At 44.4% G+C, this 19,442-nt stretch overlaps 1 protein-coding gene across 6 annotated transcripts in view; it reads left to right on the top strand.

Moving 5' to 3' along the window:
• Positions 1-19,442, top strand: part of C26H10orf90 (chromosome 26 C10orf90 homolog) — a 392,111-nt gene that overhangs the window by 173,121 nt on the left and 199,548 nt on the right. For all 6 annotated transcript variants that reach the window (XM_070781081.1, XM_070781080.1, XM_070781083.1 and 3 more), the window contains one exon: positions 8,324-8,396. In XM_070781081.1, the coding sequence (XP_070637182.1) occupies positions 8,324-8,396 (73 nt within the window). The remainder of the gene's footprint in view (positions 1-8,323; positions 8,397-19,442) is intronic.

Genomic DNA, 19,442 nt, shown 5'->3' with positions numbered 1-19,442 from the left:
TTTGTGTGCCTTAATTTCCACCTTTGCAAAATTGAGATAGTAATTACATTTCTCTCACCAAACTGTCTTAGGATCCAATGAGTTAATTGCCTGGCATGCAATGAGCTCTCAGCTCCACCTGTGACCCCAGGCTCAGCAGCCTGTGGGAACAGAGGTGACAAAGAGACCTTGAATCTTTCCCCCTATTGGGTGTCTTTGATAAATTACTGTTGCCGTTCACTAAATAACACACCGTTGACTTCAAAGACCTAAAGGAGATAAAGTCTTGACTGGACTGAGGGAGGAGCCATTCAGTGATTACTCCTGTTGGATCCTTATCTGACACCACATATAAAACTTAACTCAGAATGGGTCAAAGAGCTAAAACCATAAACTCTTAGAGGAAAACAGGGTGAGACCTTCGAGACGTGGGATTTAGCAATGATTTCTTGAACATACTCCAAAAAGCATAATTAACAAAAGGCAAAATAGGCAAATTGGGCTTTATGAAGACTTTAAAATTTTGTGTATGATATCAGCATAGTAAAAGGGCAACATGCAGAATGGGAGGAAATATTTGTAAATCATATGTCTGATGAGAGAACGATATCCAGAATATGTAGAGAACACCTAAAACTCAAGAACAAATAAACAATCAGTTCAAATGTGGGCAAAGACTTAGATAAGGATTTCTCCAAAGAAGACGTCTAAATGGCCAATAAGCACAGAAAAGATGGCTGAGCATTAATAATCATTAGGGAAAACGCAAAGAAAAACTGCAGTGTGATAGTACTTCACACCTGTTTGAATGGTAACTATGGGGAAAAAAAGCCTGAAAATAATAATTGTTGGTGAGGGTGTGGGAGACATTAGAATGCTTGTGCATTGTTGATGGGAGTGTAAATGGTACAGCCTCTGCAAATAACAGGATGTTTGTTCCTCAAAAATTAAAAATAAAATTGTCATATGATTCAGCAATTCCACTCCTGGGTACATATCAAAAAGAATTGAAAGCAAAATCTCAAAGAGATATTTCTACAGCATTATTCACAGTAGTTAAAACATGGAAGCAACTAAAGTGTGTCTGTTGACAGATGAATGAACAAGCAAAATGTAGTGTTTATGTGCAATGGAGTATCATTCAATCTTAGAAAAGAAGGGTAAGCTTATGGTTACCAAGAGGGAAGCAAGGGAGGGATAAATTGGGAGCTAGGGACTGATATATACACACTACTATATATAAAATAGATAACTAATAAAAACTTACTCTATAGCACAGGGAGCTTACTCGATACTCTGTAATGACCTATGTGGGAAAAGAATCTAAAAAAGAATGGGTATGTGTATATGTATAACTGGTTCACTCTGCTGTATCCCTGAAACTAATACAACATTGTAAACCAACTATACCCCAATAAAATCAATTTAAAAAAGAGGAAAGTTTTGACATAGTGTTCAACATGGATAAACCTTGAGAACATTATGCTGATTGAGATAATCAAGTCACAAAAGGACAAATACTATACGATTCCATTTTCATGAGCTACTTAGACTAGCCGTCCAGACAGAAAGAGGTTGCCACAGGCTGGTGGGTGGGAGAAGGGAGAGTTATTGTTTACATGGGTGTAGAGTTTCAGCTTTATAAGATTAAGAGAATTGTGGAGCTACATGTTGGTGATGGTCATACAACAATGTGAATGTATTTAACACCAGTAAACTGTACACTTAAGAATGGTTATGATGCTAAATTTTGTATGGGGTGGGTTTAACCACAATAAAGGGAATTTAAAAAATAAATGTATCACATGTTAGACTTGGTAAAATCAATTGCAAAACGTTGCACCTTACATAAAGAAAGAAACAAAGAAAGCGAAGTCGCTCAGTCGTGTCCGACTCTTTGCGACCTCATGGACTGTAGCCTATCAGGCTCCTCTGTCCATGGGATTTTCCAGGCAAGAGTGCTGGAATGGATTCCATTTCCTTCTCCAGGGGATCTTCCTGAGCCAGGAATCGAACCAGGGTCTCCCGCATTGCAGGCAGACACTTTACCATCTGAGCCACCAGGGAAGCACCTTACATAGGCAATAGGTGATTTCAGCTTACGTGCCAAGGTTCCAGAGACAAGGCTGTACTGCAACGTGTACACAAGATGAAGCTTTAATAAGAACTGAACATAAGGCGCTGACTCTCCTTGTTCAGAAATCACCAAAGCCTCCCCATCATTTAGGAAATAATATCCAAACTGGCATAGCATTCAAGGTCGCCATGATATGTTATTATGTCTGCAGGTGTGGAGTCTGTAGTATGGATTTTGAGCATTGTTATAATGTTAACGGACACATTAACATACATGCTCTGAGGTACAGAGCCAGTCGCTGCTGTAGGAAATTTTAGATCCGTCCCAGTATTCTGTCATGATGAATCACACGGCAGAAATGTCCTCTGTGAGTAGGACTTTATATAGAGAGAGATTTTTTCCCTTTTTATTGAAGTATAGTTGATTTATAATGTCCTACTTACAAGTGTATAGCAAAATGATTCAGTTACACATGCATCTAAATGTATGTATTCTTTTTCTATATTCTCTTCCATTATAGATTATTAAAAGACATTGAATATAGTTCCCTGTGCTATTCTTGCTGGGTATCTATTTTATGTATGGTAGTGTTTATGTTTTAATCCCAAACTTGCAAATTTATCCCCCCCCCCCAATTCTATTTGGAATTCATTAGGAATCCGAGGGTTTTAAACTGGGGAGGGACGTGACCAAATCTGCTTTATCACATGACTGGCGATACTGTGGAGGGAGAAGGCTGCTGGGACGTTGTGATCTTGGCAAGAATTCTGAGGCTTCCTTGGAGGCGGTGGGGAGAGGGAGGAGATGGTGATGAAGAGAGGGAGGCGGAGACGTGCTGGGAAGATGTGCAGGAATTGCACCTGCCCAGGGGCCGGGGTACAGGACGTCTGCTGCTGCCGGCCAGCCCGGGCCAGGGCAGCACAGCCTCAAGTTCCAGGGTCTTAGGTCGGAGTGGCTGAGGCCAGGCGGTGCTGAGCTGAGGCCTCCAGTGGGATGGAGAGTGTGGCCGTCTGCTTCAACTCGGCTTGGGGCAAGCAGGAAGGGGAAAGGATAAAGGTAGCGTGTGTTTCTGGAGGGAGATTTTTGGTTTCATTCTTCAGCTGAGACTGAAGAATTTTGGAGGAATCTAAAATATGATACAAATGAACTCATTTACAAAACAGAAACAGACTCAGAGACATAGAAAACACACTGATGGTTACCAAAGGGGAGAGGCGTGGGGGAGAGGGATAAATTAGGAGTTGGGGATTACAAACTACTGTACGCAAAAGAGACACACTGCAAGGGCTTGCTGTATGGCGCAGGGAACTGTATTCCACATTCTATAATAAACCTAGGACTTCCTTGGCGGCTCAGCCAGTAAAGCGTCTGTCTACAATACGAGAGACCCGGGTTCGAGCCCTGGGTTGGGAAGATCCCCTGGAGAAGGAAATGGCAATCCACTCCAGTGTTCTCGCCTGGAAAACTCCATGGACAGAGGAGCCTGGTGGGCTGCAGTCCAAGGGGTCGCAAGGAGTCGGACACGACTGAGCGACTAACACTACCATGAAGGCCATATATATGTATGTATGGACCTCCCTGGGCTCAGTGGTAAAGAATCCGCCTGCCAATTCAGGAGACACGGGTTTGATCCCTGATTTGAGAAGATCCCCTGGAGAAGGAAATGGCAACCCACTCTAGTATCCTTGACTGAGAAATTCTATGGACAGAAGAACCCGGTGGGCTACAGTCCATGGGGTCACAGAAGAGCTGGACACGATTTAGTGACTAAACAACAATATATACATGCACACACACACACACACACGTATAACTGAATCACTTTGCTATATACTCCTGAAACTGACGCTATATTGTAAATCAACTGCACTTCAACTAAAAAGTAAAAAGGCAAAGTTCGGATGTGGTTAAAAGTGTTGAGGAGGGCAAAAGTTGAAATTGAAGAGGACGAGGGAAACCCTTGATGGTGCACGAGATCCAAGGAGACGGGACAGTGGATTCTAAAGGCTTCTGTGCAACTTAACTTGGAGAAGAAGCTTTGCTTTTGCTAACTAACTGACTGATTAATTCTCCTATCCTTTTGTAAAATAAATATTTATTGAGAACCCACTTTGTGTCTGTCCCTATACTAGGAGCTGAGAATACACCAGCAAGTGAGGGAAACATAATTTTTTTCTCAGAGGGCTTAGAGTCTAGGGGAGAAGCAGGCGTCGGCTGTGGGTTCATAGAAGTCGATGTGTGCTTACAAAGCAAGCTGAGTGCTCTGAAGGAAAAGGATGCTCCTGCAAGAGCTTGCAGATCAGAAACTGAGTTTTCAGCGCTGTGTCTGGAGAGACACACGAGCAGGTCATGTGAGCAGGATCTAGAGGACAGGACCAGGGAAAGACCACACTGTGCAGATGGAAGGACGGGGTGAAGGACCCGTGGTGCGGGACAGGATTTGATTCAGGGGCAGGAGGGAAGCTCACACGGCTCGCCTGGCCAGGATGCACAGAGACCAGTGGGGGTGGACCACAGAGGGTTCTTCTGATGCTCTGTCCTAAGGGCAGTGGAAAGTGCGCCTTCTGTATGAAGGGATTTCAAAGAGCAACCCTCGGAAAGTGTAGCCAAAGTCGCGTGTGTCCAGGACGTCGCTGTTGGACTGAGACCTGGGGTCAGATGATGACTGAGGCTCCTGAATCACCCTGCTATTGGGAATTCTTGGGTTTGTAATGCCCGAGCCTGTGCAAGGAAGTTCCAGACTTCGGAGGAGCCAGGCATTTACAGAGGGCTGTGTGGCTGAGCCAGCTTGTCCACTGCCAGCCGCTCAGACCTGGGTGAGAGAGAAGCCGTGATGGGTTGGAACCAGCACACTTCAGTACCCGTAACTTCACAGACTGTGGGGCTGGGCCCTCGATCAGGTCACATGGCGCACAGGGGGCTTGCTGGGCAGACCTGATTCTGAGTCAGGTCTCAGGGTAGCAAGACTTTCAAGACTTGATGGAGTTACTTTCAAAAATACACAGAAAACTCTTTCTTAAAAGAACCATATGAGACAACGATTCTAGAGAGAAGAAGCTTAAAATCTCTGCAGGGCCAGAGTCGCTCTGCACCCCTCCCCCCCAGATTGGTGTGTTTGAAGCAGCGGAGAGGGAGCTCAGTTCTTCTGCTTGGGCTTTAAATGGCTTTCCATCCTCATGTCTACTGTCCTGCACTTTTATTTCCTTTCTAAAAAGTTTATTGTGTGTTTCGTATGACACGTCTATGCCAAGTTTGAGAAAAGGACGTATGCAAATGTGACGGTTATATAAGCACACCAAATACAGTCAAACAGCCAAATAATAATACTCTGTAATAATCACAGTAACAGTATTTCTTTTTGTTTTAAAAACTTAAATTTTTTTTTTCATTTTGAAAAAGTTTTTATTGAAATACAGTTGATTTGCAGTATTGCGTCACTTTCAGGTATGCAGCAAAGTGATTCAGTTATACATATGTGTGTATATATATACTTTTTTAGATTCTCTTCCATTACAGGTTATTACAAGATACTAAGTAGAGCTCCCTGTGCTATACAGTAGATACTTATCAGTTATCTATTTTATATACAATAGTGTATCTGTTAATCCCAAACTCCTAATTTAGTCTTCCCCACTTCCCCTTTGGTAACCATAGTTTGTTTTCTATGTCTGTGAGTCTATTTCTGTTTTATAAATAAGTTTGCTTGTATAATCCTTTTAAATTCCGTATATAAGCCGTACTGTACCGTATTTCTCTGACTGACCATATATAAGCGGGACTGTACCGTATTTCTCTGACTGACCATATATAAGCGGGACTGTACAGTATTTCTCTGACTGGCTTCATTCAGTGTGATAATCTCTAGGTCCATCCATGTTGCTGCAAAATGGCATTCCTTCTTTCTTTTTTATGGCTAATATATTCCATTAAAAAGAAAGAAACCACATCTTCTTTATCCATTCCTCTGTCAATGGGCGCTTAGATCGCTTTCCTGTCTTGGCTATTGTGAAGTGTTGCTGTGAACTTTGGGATGCGTCTGTGTTTTCGAATTATGACACTAGCAGTGTTTGGAACATGCTGGCTAAAAGCTCGAAATGCTTTGGGTCTGACAAGCCTGCTCTGAATCCTGGCTGTGTCGCCAGGTACCCGGTGGGGGACCTTAGCTATGGCTTTCTCAGCTGCCACAGCTGGGCTGAGAGCAACATATCTTTCTAAGAGTTGTAATAATTCAATGGGATGTTGTATGGAAAACACAGACCACAGCACCAGCCCATGTGAAACCTCAATAACCATCAGCAGTTCTTCTTATGCTTATTACAATTAATAATCACATTGCCAATAGTCAGTGGCTGAGTTAGGCTCAAGGAAGAGCCTGGACAGTGTCAGAAAATGCTGTGTAACTACTTAATCCTCCCTATCTCAGCCCAGCCGCAGTCTGGTCCTGCCCTAACCTTTCTCTTTCTCTGTAAATTCTCAGAGGCCAGGCTCCTGCTTGGACCAGAAGAATCGTTTGCCTGCAGTTTCCCATCTGCAGTCTCCAAACTTATGGCCCAGATGCTGGGCATGTGAAGAGGCCAAAATAGGGATGTGAATACACGGAGAAGCTTAACCACACCCTGCGACTAAGCAGCTAACTGGGTTCAGAATGAGAGGCCGATCCAGCCTCTTAGGCTCAGGATAAGATCACAGTCAGAGGGGGGCGGTTTGAAGAGTTATTCTTCAGTTTTGGGGAAAGGTTATTAGATATTTAGAAGGATGGTGAGCACAAGGGGAGGTCCCATGAGGAGCAGGTACTCTGGAGTCTGATTAGAGGCTTATAAACTAGAACTGAAAGACTCACAGCCAAGTGCTTTCAGAATAAACTTACACACCTTTGTCTTTTGGCAGAGAAGGCAGCATCATGATCAAGCTTGCATCCGGCAGACCGCTTTTGTATACATTAATCGTATTTTCATTGGGCCTTGAAGGCTAATTCCTGAAATTTGATGGCTCATGATTAATCAATTTATCAATATTTATTGAATGTCCTATTTTAGCTCAACACCCGTTCAGCACTATGCTGGGAGAGAAAAGAAATATGAGATGTGGTTGTTCTACTAGCAAAATCCATGTTCACTGATTAGTTTTTTTCCCTCCCTGCTTCCTCCCTGTGAATTTTGCAATCATCAGAAACCCACCCTTTACTTACTCATAAAAATTAACTTATTTCTAAAACAGAAAGAGACTCACAGACATAGAAAACCAATTTATGGTTACCCAAAAGGAAAGCAGGGAAGGATAATTTAACAGTTTGGGATTAACATATATACATTACTCCATATAGAACAGATAATCAGCAAGGACCTATTGCATAGCACAGGAAATTATACTCAATATTTTGTAATAATCTGTAAGGGAAAATAATCTGAAAAAGATATGTAAGTATACGTATACATATATTAAAGTAAGTAAAGTCGGTCAGTCGTGTCCGACTCTTTGTGACCCCGTGGACTGTAGCCTACCAGGCTTCTCCGTCCACGGGATTCTCCAGGCAAGAATACTGGAGTGGGTTACCATTTCCTTCTCCAATACATATAATACATATATATATAAAAAGATATGTGTATGTATATATATATCAGTTCAGTTCAGTTGCTCAGTTGTGTCCAAACTCATGTCCATCGAGTTGGTGATGCCATCCACCCATCTCATCCTCTATCGGCCCCTTCTCCTGCCTTCAATCTTTCATGGCATCAGGGTCTTTCCCAGTGAGTCAGTTCACATCCACATATATATGTATGTGAATATATGCGCTGTGCTTAGTCCCTCAATCATGTCTGATTCTTTGCAACCCCATGGACTGTAGCCTACCAGGCTCCTCTGGCCATGGGGATTCTCCAGGCAGGAATGCTGGAGTGGGTTGCCGTGCCCTCCTCCTGTGAATATATATATATGTATGTGTAACTAGATCACTGTGCTGTACACCTAAAACTCACACAATATTATAAGTCAACTATGACTTAAATAAAAATAAAAATGCTTTTCTTCTATACTCAGAAAAACCACAAGCAGGAAAAAAAGAAAAATATCTTTTTTTCCACTGGCAGAATTAACACAGAAGAAAATGGAAATAAGTATGTTCATTACAATCTGTAGTTCTTTTTGGGAGAAAGGAGAGATTCTAGGGACATTTCTTGATTTTTTAAAAAATAGTAATATACATTATTGAAGATTATATATCTGGCAAATAAGAATATAAAACTGAAAAGGTTTCTGTTTATCTTCCAGATCCACAGTCGGCTCTTCTCATCCCCGAGAGATCACTCTGCCTGGGAAAGAAAGGAGAGTCTTTCAAATGCAGGTAAAGAACTCGCCCCTGACCGGGTGGTACTCCCTCCAAGCCTCTATTTGTTCTCTCTCGCCTTTATTTTTATTAATAATGAAATGTGCTTTGGAGCCCAGCCTCCCTGCCAACATTAAATGAGAGCTCAGCCACTCCGACAAGATTTGAAGCTGATTTGAATTTCCAAACACACAGGCTTTTAGGCTGGCAGTCTCTGAAAAAACAAACAATGCAGAAGAAATATCGGTTGCCTTAGGTAGTGCCTTCAGAAGCCGAGATTACCCCAGATCACTGAGCGTGCGAGGGGGTTAGGCCAGCGTGGAGCACAGTTCCGGCAAGAATGAATAATGGGACAAATACAGAATCTTCTCAGAACTGGAGAGGGTGCAATTTAAATATAGGCACAGTATCTGTGCGCTCATAAATCATTTTTTTATGGAGCGTCAATTCATAGGCATTCAACTGTAGAAACACTAGGACTGGGATGACTCCAGTCCCTAACTTTGTTAAGTTTGTTAATGTAAATGGCACGCAAATAAGATTTCTTACTCCCTTTCACGAGAGAAGTCACGTGGGTATAAGTCAAATTTCCAATGGTCTTGTGATAAGACTGCTGGGTTAATAGAATATTTCAGTTCAGAGACTCTAGCAAGAATAATGGAGAAGGCGATGGCACCCCACTCCAGTACTCTTGCCTGGAAATCCCATGGATGGAGGAGCCTGGTAGGCTGCAGTCCATGGGCTCGAGAAGAGTTGGACACGACTGAGCGACTTCACTTTCACTTTTCACCTTCATGCATTGGAGAAGGAAATGGCAACCCACTCCAGTGTTCTTGCCCAGAGAATCCCAGGGGCGGGGGAGCCTGGTGGGCTGCCGTGTATGGGGTCGCACAGATTTCGGACATGACTGAAGCGACTTAGCAGCAGCATGAATAAATTCTGAGAGAATTGTTTTTCATGTGACAAATTTAATTTTTAATCTCCACTTGAATTTTAGGTGGTAAGTGTGGCCTATGAGTTGGTATAAATGTCTGTGTATGTGATCACACACATTTGTAGCTTCTCTTTTCATTATCCCTCACTGCCTGCCTGTATCAAAGGTATCAGGATCTGAAATCCTTTCCTTAACTGACACAGTCAACCCAAGACAAAAATATTATTTGAAAGGAGCTTTCCTAAGTAATCCTCCTGGAGCCCCCAAAGCATGGCTTATAAGCTTATTCTTTAGTAGTGGCAGCTATTTAGTGCGGATCCTTCAAAAACCTAACCAGAAATTGCCTGTAGTAAGAATGTGAATCTACGGATAGAAGCGTCTGCTGGGGTGGGTGGCACGCTCGGGAAGCACGCTGGCTCCCACCACGCCACGGGGAGTCTGGGAGTCGCCACATTTCTGTGGGGCACTCAGAGGTGCCTGGGAGGACAGTCAGATCCAGATGCCTCTCACAGGTGTGTCCGTCTGCTTTTCCTGAGGACTAGGTCACCTAAAGGGGCTTCCCAGGCGGCGCTAGTGGTAAAGAACCTGCCTGCCAACACAGGAGACATGAGACTCGAGTTCGATCCCAGGATCAGGAAGATCCCCTGGAGGAGGGCATGGCAACCCACTCCAGTATTCTTGGTTGGAGGAGCCCATGGACAGAGGAGCCCGGCAGGCTACAGTCCACAGAGTTGCAAAGAGTCGGACACGACTGAAGCAACTGAGCACGGCATGGCAGGTTGCCTAAAACACGCGTGCTCTCGCTCTGCTGACAAGCATAGCCTGCTCATGAGGCGATCGGCAGTTTAATGGCTTAGAAGCAAGTTCCAGTGGGCCCTGAGGCCAGAGGTGAATAGTCGGGGCTGTGGAGAACGTGCCCAAACAAGCCTGGGTGAGGAGAGAGATGCCTGTCTCCTGGATTTCTTTGTTTCCTCTTAGATCTATCTATATTTTCAAAGTTCTCATTCTGGAAGAATACATTAGAAGCAGTCTTAAAACTTGGGTATTCAGGCAGAAGGCGAGGAGTTGCTGAAGAAAGAATCACTCATGACACTTGTTCAGAGGGTCTGCGACAGTGGGGTCTTCCAGGAGGGGAGAGAGATTTGACTCAACTCCAGGTACAAGGAAAAGTGGGAATTTACAGCCAAGGAGCAGGGAGGGGGTCAGTGGATGGAAGATCTCTGAGGAGGAAATGCCAGGAGTAGGGAGGATTTTGGCTAAAGTGACTTGACAGGTGAGGGAAGAGGAATTTGATCAGATATCAAGGGCAGGGGATGTCCTCTAGATTCACCCAGCGGGATTCTTGCTAAAATTGCACTAAGTGGGCCAAGGACAGAACTCAGGAGCACGGCCTAGTCAGGAGTTCTCAGAGGAGAACTCAGAGGAGACCAGCTCAGGTCAGGGCGAGTCTCTGCTGGAGTCAGTGGCTGTGTGAGTACCGAGTGCGGTTGGGAGTTGACGCTGTGAGGGGACACTCATGCCCTCTGCGTCTTCCCACAAGGTCTTTTCCCTCTGTTAAAGAGAAGCTGCACGGGACACTGGTGGAAAGTGCTAAGACGGATTTTATGTGCGCTAATGCAGTAGGGGAGAGGGACGCCCAGGCGGCTCAGCGGTAGAGAATCTGCCTGGGGGAGAGGGACGCCCAGGTGGCTCAGCGGTAGAGAATCCACCTGCCAATTCAGGAGACATGGGAGATACAGTAACTGGATCTAACTCTCGCAGCCTGTGTCTTTGAGTTAAATCCTCAGGCTCGAGCCTGAGTCGGTCATCTCAGGTCAGGAGGCAAGGTCAGATGTTAGAAACCTGGCTTCTGGGCATCCAGCCTTATAGGTACCTGGCTCACAGTGGGGCAGGTCTCCCAGAAGTCCACAGGCCAAGCTGATGTCCTAAAGGCATAGGTAGGCCCATGGAATCTCAAGGTTGAGAGGGGTCATCGAGGTTGTTTTGTCCAACTTCTTCCTGATGTCTGACAACTGAAACCCTTCCCACTCCTTCCCACACGGGAGTGAGAAAGTCTCTGAAGAGTAGGTCCAGCATACGGTGAGCCCCAAGGCCAGGAGCCTCACTCTACTTGAAGGTACCTCTAGGCTTGCTTGAGCTTCCCAGGTGGCGCTAGTGGTAAAGAACCTGCCTGCCAATGCAGGAGACACAAGAAACATGAGTTTGATCCTGGGTTGGGAAGATTCCCTGGAGGAGGGCGTGGCAACCCACTCCAGTATTCTTGCCTGGAGAATGCCATGGACAGAGGAGCCAGGCCGGCTACAGTCCATGGGGTCTCAGAGAGCCAGGCATGACTGAAGTGACTTAGCATACATGCACACATGACTTGTTCGTGCAGCTGGAATTGTTAGAAAGCCTTACGACTGTGTTGAACCAAAACAAACACCTTCCTTCTTTTTTAATCTGTAAGGAGCTGGAATACATGTTCTGATCTGTGTTCTTGGAAGACAACTGCATCGTGCTGTTCCTGGAAGAAGATGGTACAGGTTTGGGCCAGAGCAGGGGCAGAGGATGTTGGAACCACTGGAGCACTTCGGAATAGCAGAGTTTATAGGCAGCTGGATAAGGGAGGAGTTAAAGGTGTCTCTGGGCATATAGGGCTCCCATCAGTAGGGTAGGAAATTCAGGAGTCAAGGGCTGGTATTGGTGGGAGGACCCTGGATTTGTGGGGTCTAGATGCTCTGCATGTGAGAAACCATCTCTGCCTGATGTCCAGGAAGCAGTTGGAATTTTGGTTTTGAGGTGAAGAGGCAGGTCAGGTTCATCGGTCTTGACGTGATCATTATTTACAGGTGGGTCGCATGAGAATCTGGGAGAAGAGCTGAGATGAATGCAGGAGAAAGGAGAAAGTGGGAAGAGGAGGGCCTTCAAATCCGAGACCCCCAAACGTGGAGCAGGAAGAGGCGCCAACCTGGGAATCCATGCCTGCTGTCAGGCGTTGTTTTTAACTGGAAGTCCAGTGCCAGTGTTGACTTTGCTCTCAATCCATCCTTTATTTTTGAAAAAGCTGCTCCACTTTCTCGGGTCTTAGAGACCTGTGGTTTAGGATTCCCTCATGTCCGCGGGGCGGCTCTAAAACTCAGGGGTATGGGTGGTCCCCTCTCTTATGGAAGCTGGATCAAATGGAGTTCAGAGGGCTTGTGCAGGAAACCTGAAGTGAATGTCATCTCTGAGCTTTCATTTTTGTTTCCTTCATTTGCACAGTGCAACTGTTTACTGTTTCGGTCACTGGAAATACCAGGACTGGGGAGGGCAGGAGCCGATTTCTTATGGTAAAGTTGTCGTCTTGGCAAGGCCTTTTGAAATCTGTGGGTCTGGGTAAAATTTCAGTTTACTATGATTAATAAGATCTGAACACTAAAGGAGAAAAAAAAAATGTAGAAAGGATGACTATTTCTGCCCAAACTCATGTCTGTTTTCAAAATCAGTGGAAGGTAGGAAGTGCCTTTCAAATTTCCATTTTGTGTGATATAAAAAGATTCCATTTCCTGGTTCTCCATCACCGTGCTACCTGTCTATGAGACTGCTTTTTCTGAGGACATAGAAAAGGTGGAGAGAATCAGGCGCCCACTTAAACCTTTTTTGGGAGCATCAGTTATAGGAAATGTGTGATGAAGGTCACCGGGAAGTTTTCATTATTAATTCACTTGGCTTAGGAAGGAAGGTGGGACGGCATGAAATTTTCTCCCTCCTGATCAATTAAGCCCGACCTTTAAAACTGGCAGTATTTAAAGGGTGGGTTTTTGATGGATGAGTGGAATGAAGTGATTATATTTCCACTTAAAACTTGAGGGTTATTGTTCCTTTATTCCAGCTTTTGTAAGAGCAGTGGTTTTCTTCCTTCATAATCAAAGTTTCAATTTTAGTTCATAGCATCAAACGGTTTCCCCAATAAAACATACCCTTTACCACGCTTTGAGGAAAGGTTCTTCTATTACACCTTAAAAACCACCCCGGATCTGATGTGAGCTGTGTTTCTTTCCTGTCTTGTGATCTATAATGCAGTTTCTCTATGAACATAGAAGGGACACCACATTTTTATTTATTTATTTTAATCAAAGTGTAGTTGATTTTCGGGCTTCCCTGGTAGCTCTGTTGTGCTAGTTTCTGCTGTATAGCAAAGTGATTCAGTTTTATATACATACATGTATATATATGTATGTACACACACCACATATTCTTTTTCATATTATTTTTCATTATGATTTATTACAGGATGTTGAATATAGGTCCTTGTTGTTTATTTATTTTATATATAGTAGTTTGTATCTGCTAATCCCAAACTGCTTTTTAAAAATTACTCTTTATTGAATAAAAATTTTGAAATATAGTTGATTTACAGTGTTGTATTCATTTCAGGTGTACAGGGAAGTGATTCAGTTATATATATAAATATTTATAGTTTTCTTTCACATTCTCTTCCATTATACGTTATTAAAGATACTGAGTAGAGTTCCCTGTGCTATGCTATATACCTCCCTATATAAGTAGGTCCTTGCCAGATTTTTATTTTATATGTAGGAGTGTATATCTGTTCATCTCAAACTCCTAATGTATTCCTCCCCCTCCCCCTTTGGTAGCCATAAATTTGTTTTCTATGTCTTCAGGTCTGTTTCTGTTTCATAAATAAGTTCATTTGCGCTCAGTTGGTTCCGTCGTGTCCAGCTCTTTGCGACCCCAGGGACTGTAGCCCTCCAGGCTTCTCTGGGCTGCCATGCCCTCCTCCAGGGGATCTTACCTGGAGAGCCTCACATATCCCGCATTGGCAGGCAGGTTCCCTGGGACACCAAATTTATCTCCTGAAAAACCTGTGGTTTTTTTTGTTGTTGTTGTTTGTTTGTTTTTGTTTTGTTTTGTTTTTAATTAGGGCTCTAATGGTTGGAGTAGAAAGATAGGGATAATTTTTTTACAGAGCTGTTTTGATCACACTACCCTTATCTGCCCTGCCTGTGGGGAGGATCCCTCTGCGGAGCAGTGTGTGTAAGAGCATCTTTAACCAAAGCAACCACCCTCCCTGACCTCAGAGAGCCAAGTATACACTCCTTGGCCTGGCATTTGGTGCCGTTTTCCTCTGACTCTAGCTCACCCTCCTAGATTGTCCTGCAGTTGGGTAGCCTTGCAGCGCCTGTGTTCAACACTTGCTTGTATCTCTCATTGGCCATGGAGAGACTCTCCTGAAACTGTCTTCTGTGTGTTTTTGTTGAGAAAATCCTTACCTTTTCAGATTAGTTCCCTGAATCAACCTGCCCCACCCCCAATCTCCCAAAGGCATTTTGTTCTGCCATCCTAGTCTTTCCAGTGTTTCCTTTGAAGATTTGTGCACCCCGCCCCAGTCCCCCCTTAAAGACTGTGGGCTCGGAGAGTGGGGACCTTGTCCCCCTCATCCATGTTCCCAAGTTCAGGGACAGGCTCATGAACGTGGGCCAGTTGTTCACTAGGTTGAGCGGCGTTGTGTGTACCAAGGAGCCCCACAGGGAGCCAACCGCATCCAGGGATCCCACTTGCCCCTCTCAGGAAGCCCGCAGAGCAGGCTGGGAATCGGGTCACGTGACAGCCATGGCAGAGAAAGCTTCTGTCTTTGGATTTTTCTGAGATTCTTGCAAGAGCTTCATATGACAGGCAACTGTCCTGTAACTTGGCTACCCTTGTTGAGAGGGGACAGCCTTCCACCTGAATGGCTCCTTTCTGCTTTTCCCCATTCAGCCTCCACACTGTTCTGCAAGAGTTGTGGTGGTTTTGTTGCTAAGGTATGTCAGACTCTTTGCAATCCCATGGACTGTGACCGCTTAGGTTCCTCTGCAAGAGGGAGGTGGGAAAAAGCAGCACAACCCCTGATCCCCAGAGAAGAAAGGACATTTATTCCTGCTTGCTGAGCAAGATATAAAGAGACACGTTTGGGTCTGTTGTGCCAACTTGTGTAGGACATTATTGGAAAGAAAATAGACCAAGTTGCTTTTGTCACAGGGGCATGTGATGGTTCCTGTTTGTTCTCTGATGAATAACCATTACTCTCACACCTCCTCCTCAATTCTGTTTAGAGGCTGCCTGGGTCTTGACCCTCAGTTTCGCTACAATCACCCATAAATAGTGCAATAAGCAACTTTTCCACCCTGTATGAGTTTCTGCCTCTGGCTTCATCTTTGTACCATCTATGTACCATCACCTGGTACATAGTCTAATTTTAAAAGTAATTGGCAAAATAATGTACTAAGCAAAGAACTCAGTGGAAGATTTCCCATTATTGTAGCTTTGTGTCAGAAAGAACTACATCCAGCCAGGTTTAACTGCTTCCTCTCAGAAGCATGGATGCTCAGTTACTGCCTGTTGTGTACTGAGGAACCGAAGACTCTCATCGAGATCCGACGCTAGGGTGGACACGACAAGGACAGTCCCTGAGGGCCACTGTCCCATTTTTAGAAAGGTTGAATGAGGCCAGCTACCCTTACTTTAAACTCATTTCCCCCAAACATACATGTGAGCCCTCTGGTGACATTCCTGATTCTCTAAGCTCAGAATAGCTGTTCCATTCTCCGAAATGGTGCCACAGCCCATCTGACTGGCCAAGCTGGAACTCTTGTGGTCTTTCTGCATCTTTCACATTCCCACGTCCAATCCAGGGCTACTTCCCTGAGATTCACCTCCTAGTCATCTTTGGGGTCTTCTCCTTTCCATCACTGCTGCCATGTTGGTTGGACTACTGCCCTACTCCATGCTGTCTGTCTAGTCTGCACCTATAGACAGAGTGAGCTGTTGAGGCCATGTCACTGCCCACCTGAAACCTTTCCATGCCTTTCAGTTGCTCTTATAATAAAGAAAGCTCTTGGTTTCTTTTATCAGTATCTTATAATTTGCAGAATACAGATCTTTTGCCTCCTTCAGTTCATTTCAGTTCAGTCGCTCAGTCGTGTCCGACTCTTTGCGACCCCATGAATCACAGCACGCCAGGCCTCCCTGTCCATCACCAACTCCCGGAGTTCACTCAAACTCACATCCATCGAGTCAGTGATTCCATCCAGCCATCTCATCCTCTGTCGTCTCCTTCTCCTCCTGCCCCCACTCCCTCCCAGCATCAGAGTCTTTTCCAATGAGTCACCACTTCACATGACGTGGCCAGAGTATTGGAGTTTCAGCTTTAGCATCATTCCCTTCAAAGAACACCTAGGACTGATCTCCTTTAGAATGGACTGGTTGGATCTCCTTGCAGTCCAAGGGACTCTCAAGAGTCTCCTCCAACATCACAGTTCAAAATCATCAATTCTTTGGCGCTCAGCTTTCTTCACAGTCCAACTCTCACATCCATACATGACTACGGGAAAAACCATAGCCTTGACTAGAGGTACCTTTGTGGGCGAAGTAATGTCTCTGCTTTTCAATATGCTCTCTAGGTTGGTCATAACTTTCCTTCCAAGAAGTAAGTGTCTTTTAATTTTATAGCTGCAATCACCATCTGCAGTAATTTTGGGGCCCCCCAAAATAAAGTCTGACACTGTTTCCACTGTTTCCCCATCTATTTCCCATGAAGTTATGGGACCAGATGCCATGATCTTAGTTTTATGAATGTTGAGCTTTAAGCCAACTTTTTCACTCTCCTCTTGCATTTTCATCAAGAGGCTTTTTAGTTCCTCTTCACTTTTTGCTATAAGGGTGGTATCATCTGCATATCTGAGGTTATTGATATTTGTCCCAACAATCTTGATTCCAGCTTGTGCTTCTTCCAGCCCAGCGTTTCTCATGATGTACTCTGCATATAAGTAAAATAAGCAGGGTGACAGTATACAGCCTTGACGTACTCCTTTTCCTATTTGGAACCAGTCTGTTGTTCCATGTCCAGTTCTAACTGTTGCTTCCTGACCTGAATATTTGCCTCCTTAGGTAGGTTTATTCCTTGGTTTTTTATTCTTTTTGATGCAATGGTACAAGGGATTGTTTCCTTAATTTCTCCTTCTGATCTTTCATTGTTAGTATGTAGAAATGCAACAGATTTCTGTGTATTGATTTTGTATCCTGCAACTTTACCGAAGTTATTGATGAACTCAGGTAGTTTTTTGGTAGCTTCTTTAGGATTTTCTATATATAATATCATGTCATCTGCAAACAGCGACAATTTTATTAATTCTTTCCCAATTAAGATTTTATGTCTTTTTCATCTTTTTCTGCTATGGCTAGGACTTCGAAGCTACTTGAATTAAAGTAGTGGGAGTGGGTGTCCTTGTCTTTTCCTGATCTCAGAGGAAATGGTTTCACTTTTTCACCATTGAGTATGATGTTAGCTGTGGATTTGTCATTTATGGGCTTTGTTATGTTGAAGTATGACCCCTCTATGGGCTTCCTGGGTGGTGCAGTGGTAAAGAATCCACCTGCCGTTGCAGGAGATGCAAGAGATTTGGGTTTGATCCCTGTGTCGGAAAGATCCCCTGCAATAGGAAATGGCAACCCACCCCAGTATTCTTGCCTGGAGAATTCCATGGATACAGGAGCCTGGTGGGCTACAGTCCATGGGGCCACAAAGAGTCAGACATGACTGAGTGACTGAGCATACAACCACACACATGTCCCCTATATGTCCACTTTCTAGAGAGTTTTTTTTTTTTTAAATCATGAATGGATGTTGAATTTTTTATTAAAAAAAGAATCAACCCAGAAAGTTCTTACTGTGGTCTTAAAGGGCTGAGGGCACTGGTCCCTGGGCTCCACCACGTCCTCCCCCTCTTTCTGCTGCACCCCTGCTCACCATGAGTCTCCTGCTATGGGATCCTTGTAGGAGCCGATCCCTCTTGTTGAGCATCAGCACTCATTTCCTCCTCCCTGAGTGACCTTGACTCAGCCTATAGATCCTATGGGACCCGTGTCCCAGAGAAACTATCCCTGATCTCAAGACCAACCCCATCTCAGGCATCGGAGTCCCCCTTCCTCTCCTTTGCTGCTTTTGTCACAATCATATCATATTCATCTGTGTTTGATGAATATCTGTGCTCTCATCCAGACTGTAAGCTGCCCAAAAGCTTAGGTTTTGCTTGCTAGCCGCCGTGCCAAGCCCTGGTGCTCTGTAAACACCTGTTGCAGGGATGAGCTGGCTGGTTGGAGGAAGGAGAGCCTGGGGGATCCGTTGGCACAGGGAGTCACATACATCATCGTGGCTGACATCCAAAGGACTCTGAGATCACACGCTGAGACACTGCATCCAGGTCCCTTCCTGCTCTCTCTTCCTCCCCGCTCTGACTTGACCCCACCCTCTTTCCGCCCCCATCTCCTCGATCTATTTCCTCTGACATCATCACCGTCTCTCCTGGGGTTGCCTGGCCCCAGAGCTGTGAACCCCAGCTGATGCTGAGGTCTGCGTTGGGTTCACATATTGTTATAGGTATGACTTCAGGCTGCTTTAAATTAGAGAGATTTATTAATTTCTACTTCCTTATTGTTGGTTGTATATCAAAAGCCCCCTCCCCATCCCCGCCCAAGAGAAAAATAGCACTTACAAATAATTGTCAGAAGTGACACCCTGCTTTCAAGGGTTGTATATTATAGGGAAAAGACTGCAAATAGAAGGCCTTTTTCCCAAACTCTTGTGGGTCCTGCTGTATGGAATGCTGCTTGTTTTGATGAAATATTGTTAATAAGGCATGGAGAGAATAGCTTGGTTAAAAGCTAAAGTGGTATTTTTTTTTTTTTTGGAGTAGCTTTCACACTCAACTGGCCAAGTAAATAAAAGATTTTGAAAAGAAAAAAAAAGCATACAAACAAAGGCAACGTCAGTTGAAAGTGACATATGGAATTACATGTAATTTCGAAGCTTATTGTGTTTTTACTATCACATGTGTGACAGTGTCCAGCTTTCCGGCACAAGAGGAATTTTTCTCAGTAGCTGTCGTATGACAGAGAGTGTAAGCTGTAGTGAGGCAGACAGTCTAAGGATCTGAAGGACGTACCTTTCAAACCAAGCAAAACTGTCTACCCTCATCGCTTATTTTACGTCTTGGTAAAAATACCACTGCTGGCCATAAGCTGATTCTTGCAAAGCATCAGCTTGTGAACAGATAACCTGAATTGCTTCCTTCTCCCTCTCTGGGTGGGGTCGCTGGCTGACAGCGTGC

Source organism: Bos indicus, chromosome 26 (assembly GCF_029378745.1).
Source record: "Bos indicus isolate NIAB-ARS_2022 breed Sahiwal x Tharparkar chromosome 26, NIAB-ARS_B.indTharparkar_mat_pri_1.0, whole genome shotgun sequence".
Lineage (NCBI taxonomy): Eukaryota > Metazoa > Chordata > Mammalia > Artiodactyla > Bovidae > Bos > Bos indicus.
Note: the sequence above shows the minus strand (reverse complement) of the source record. Positions and strands in the feature narration are given on the sequence as shown.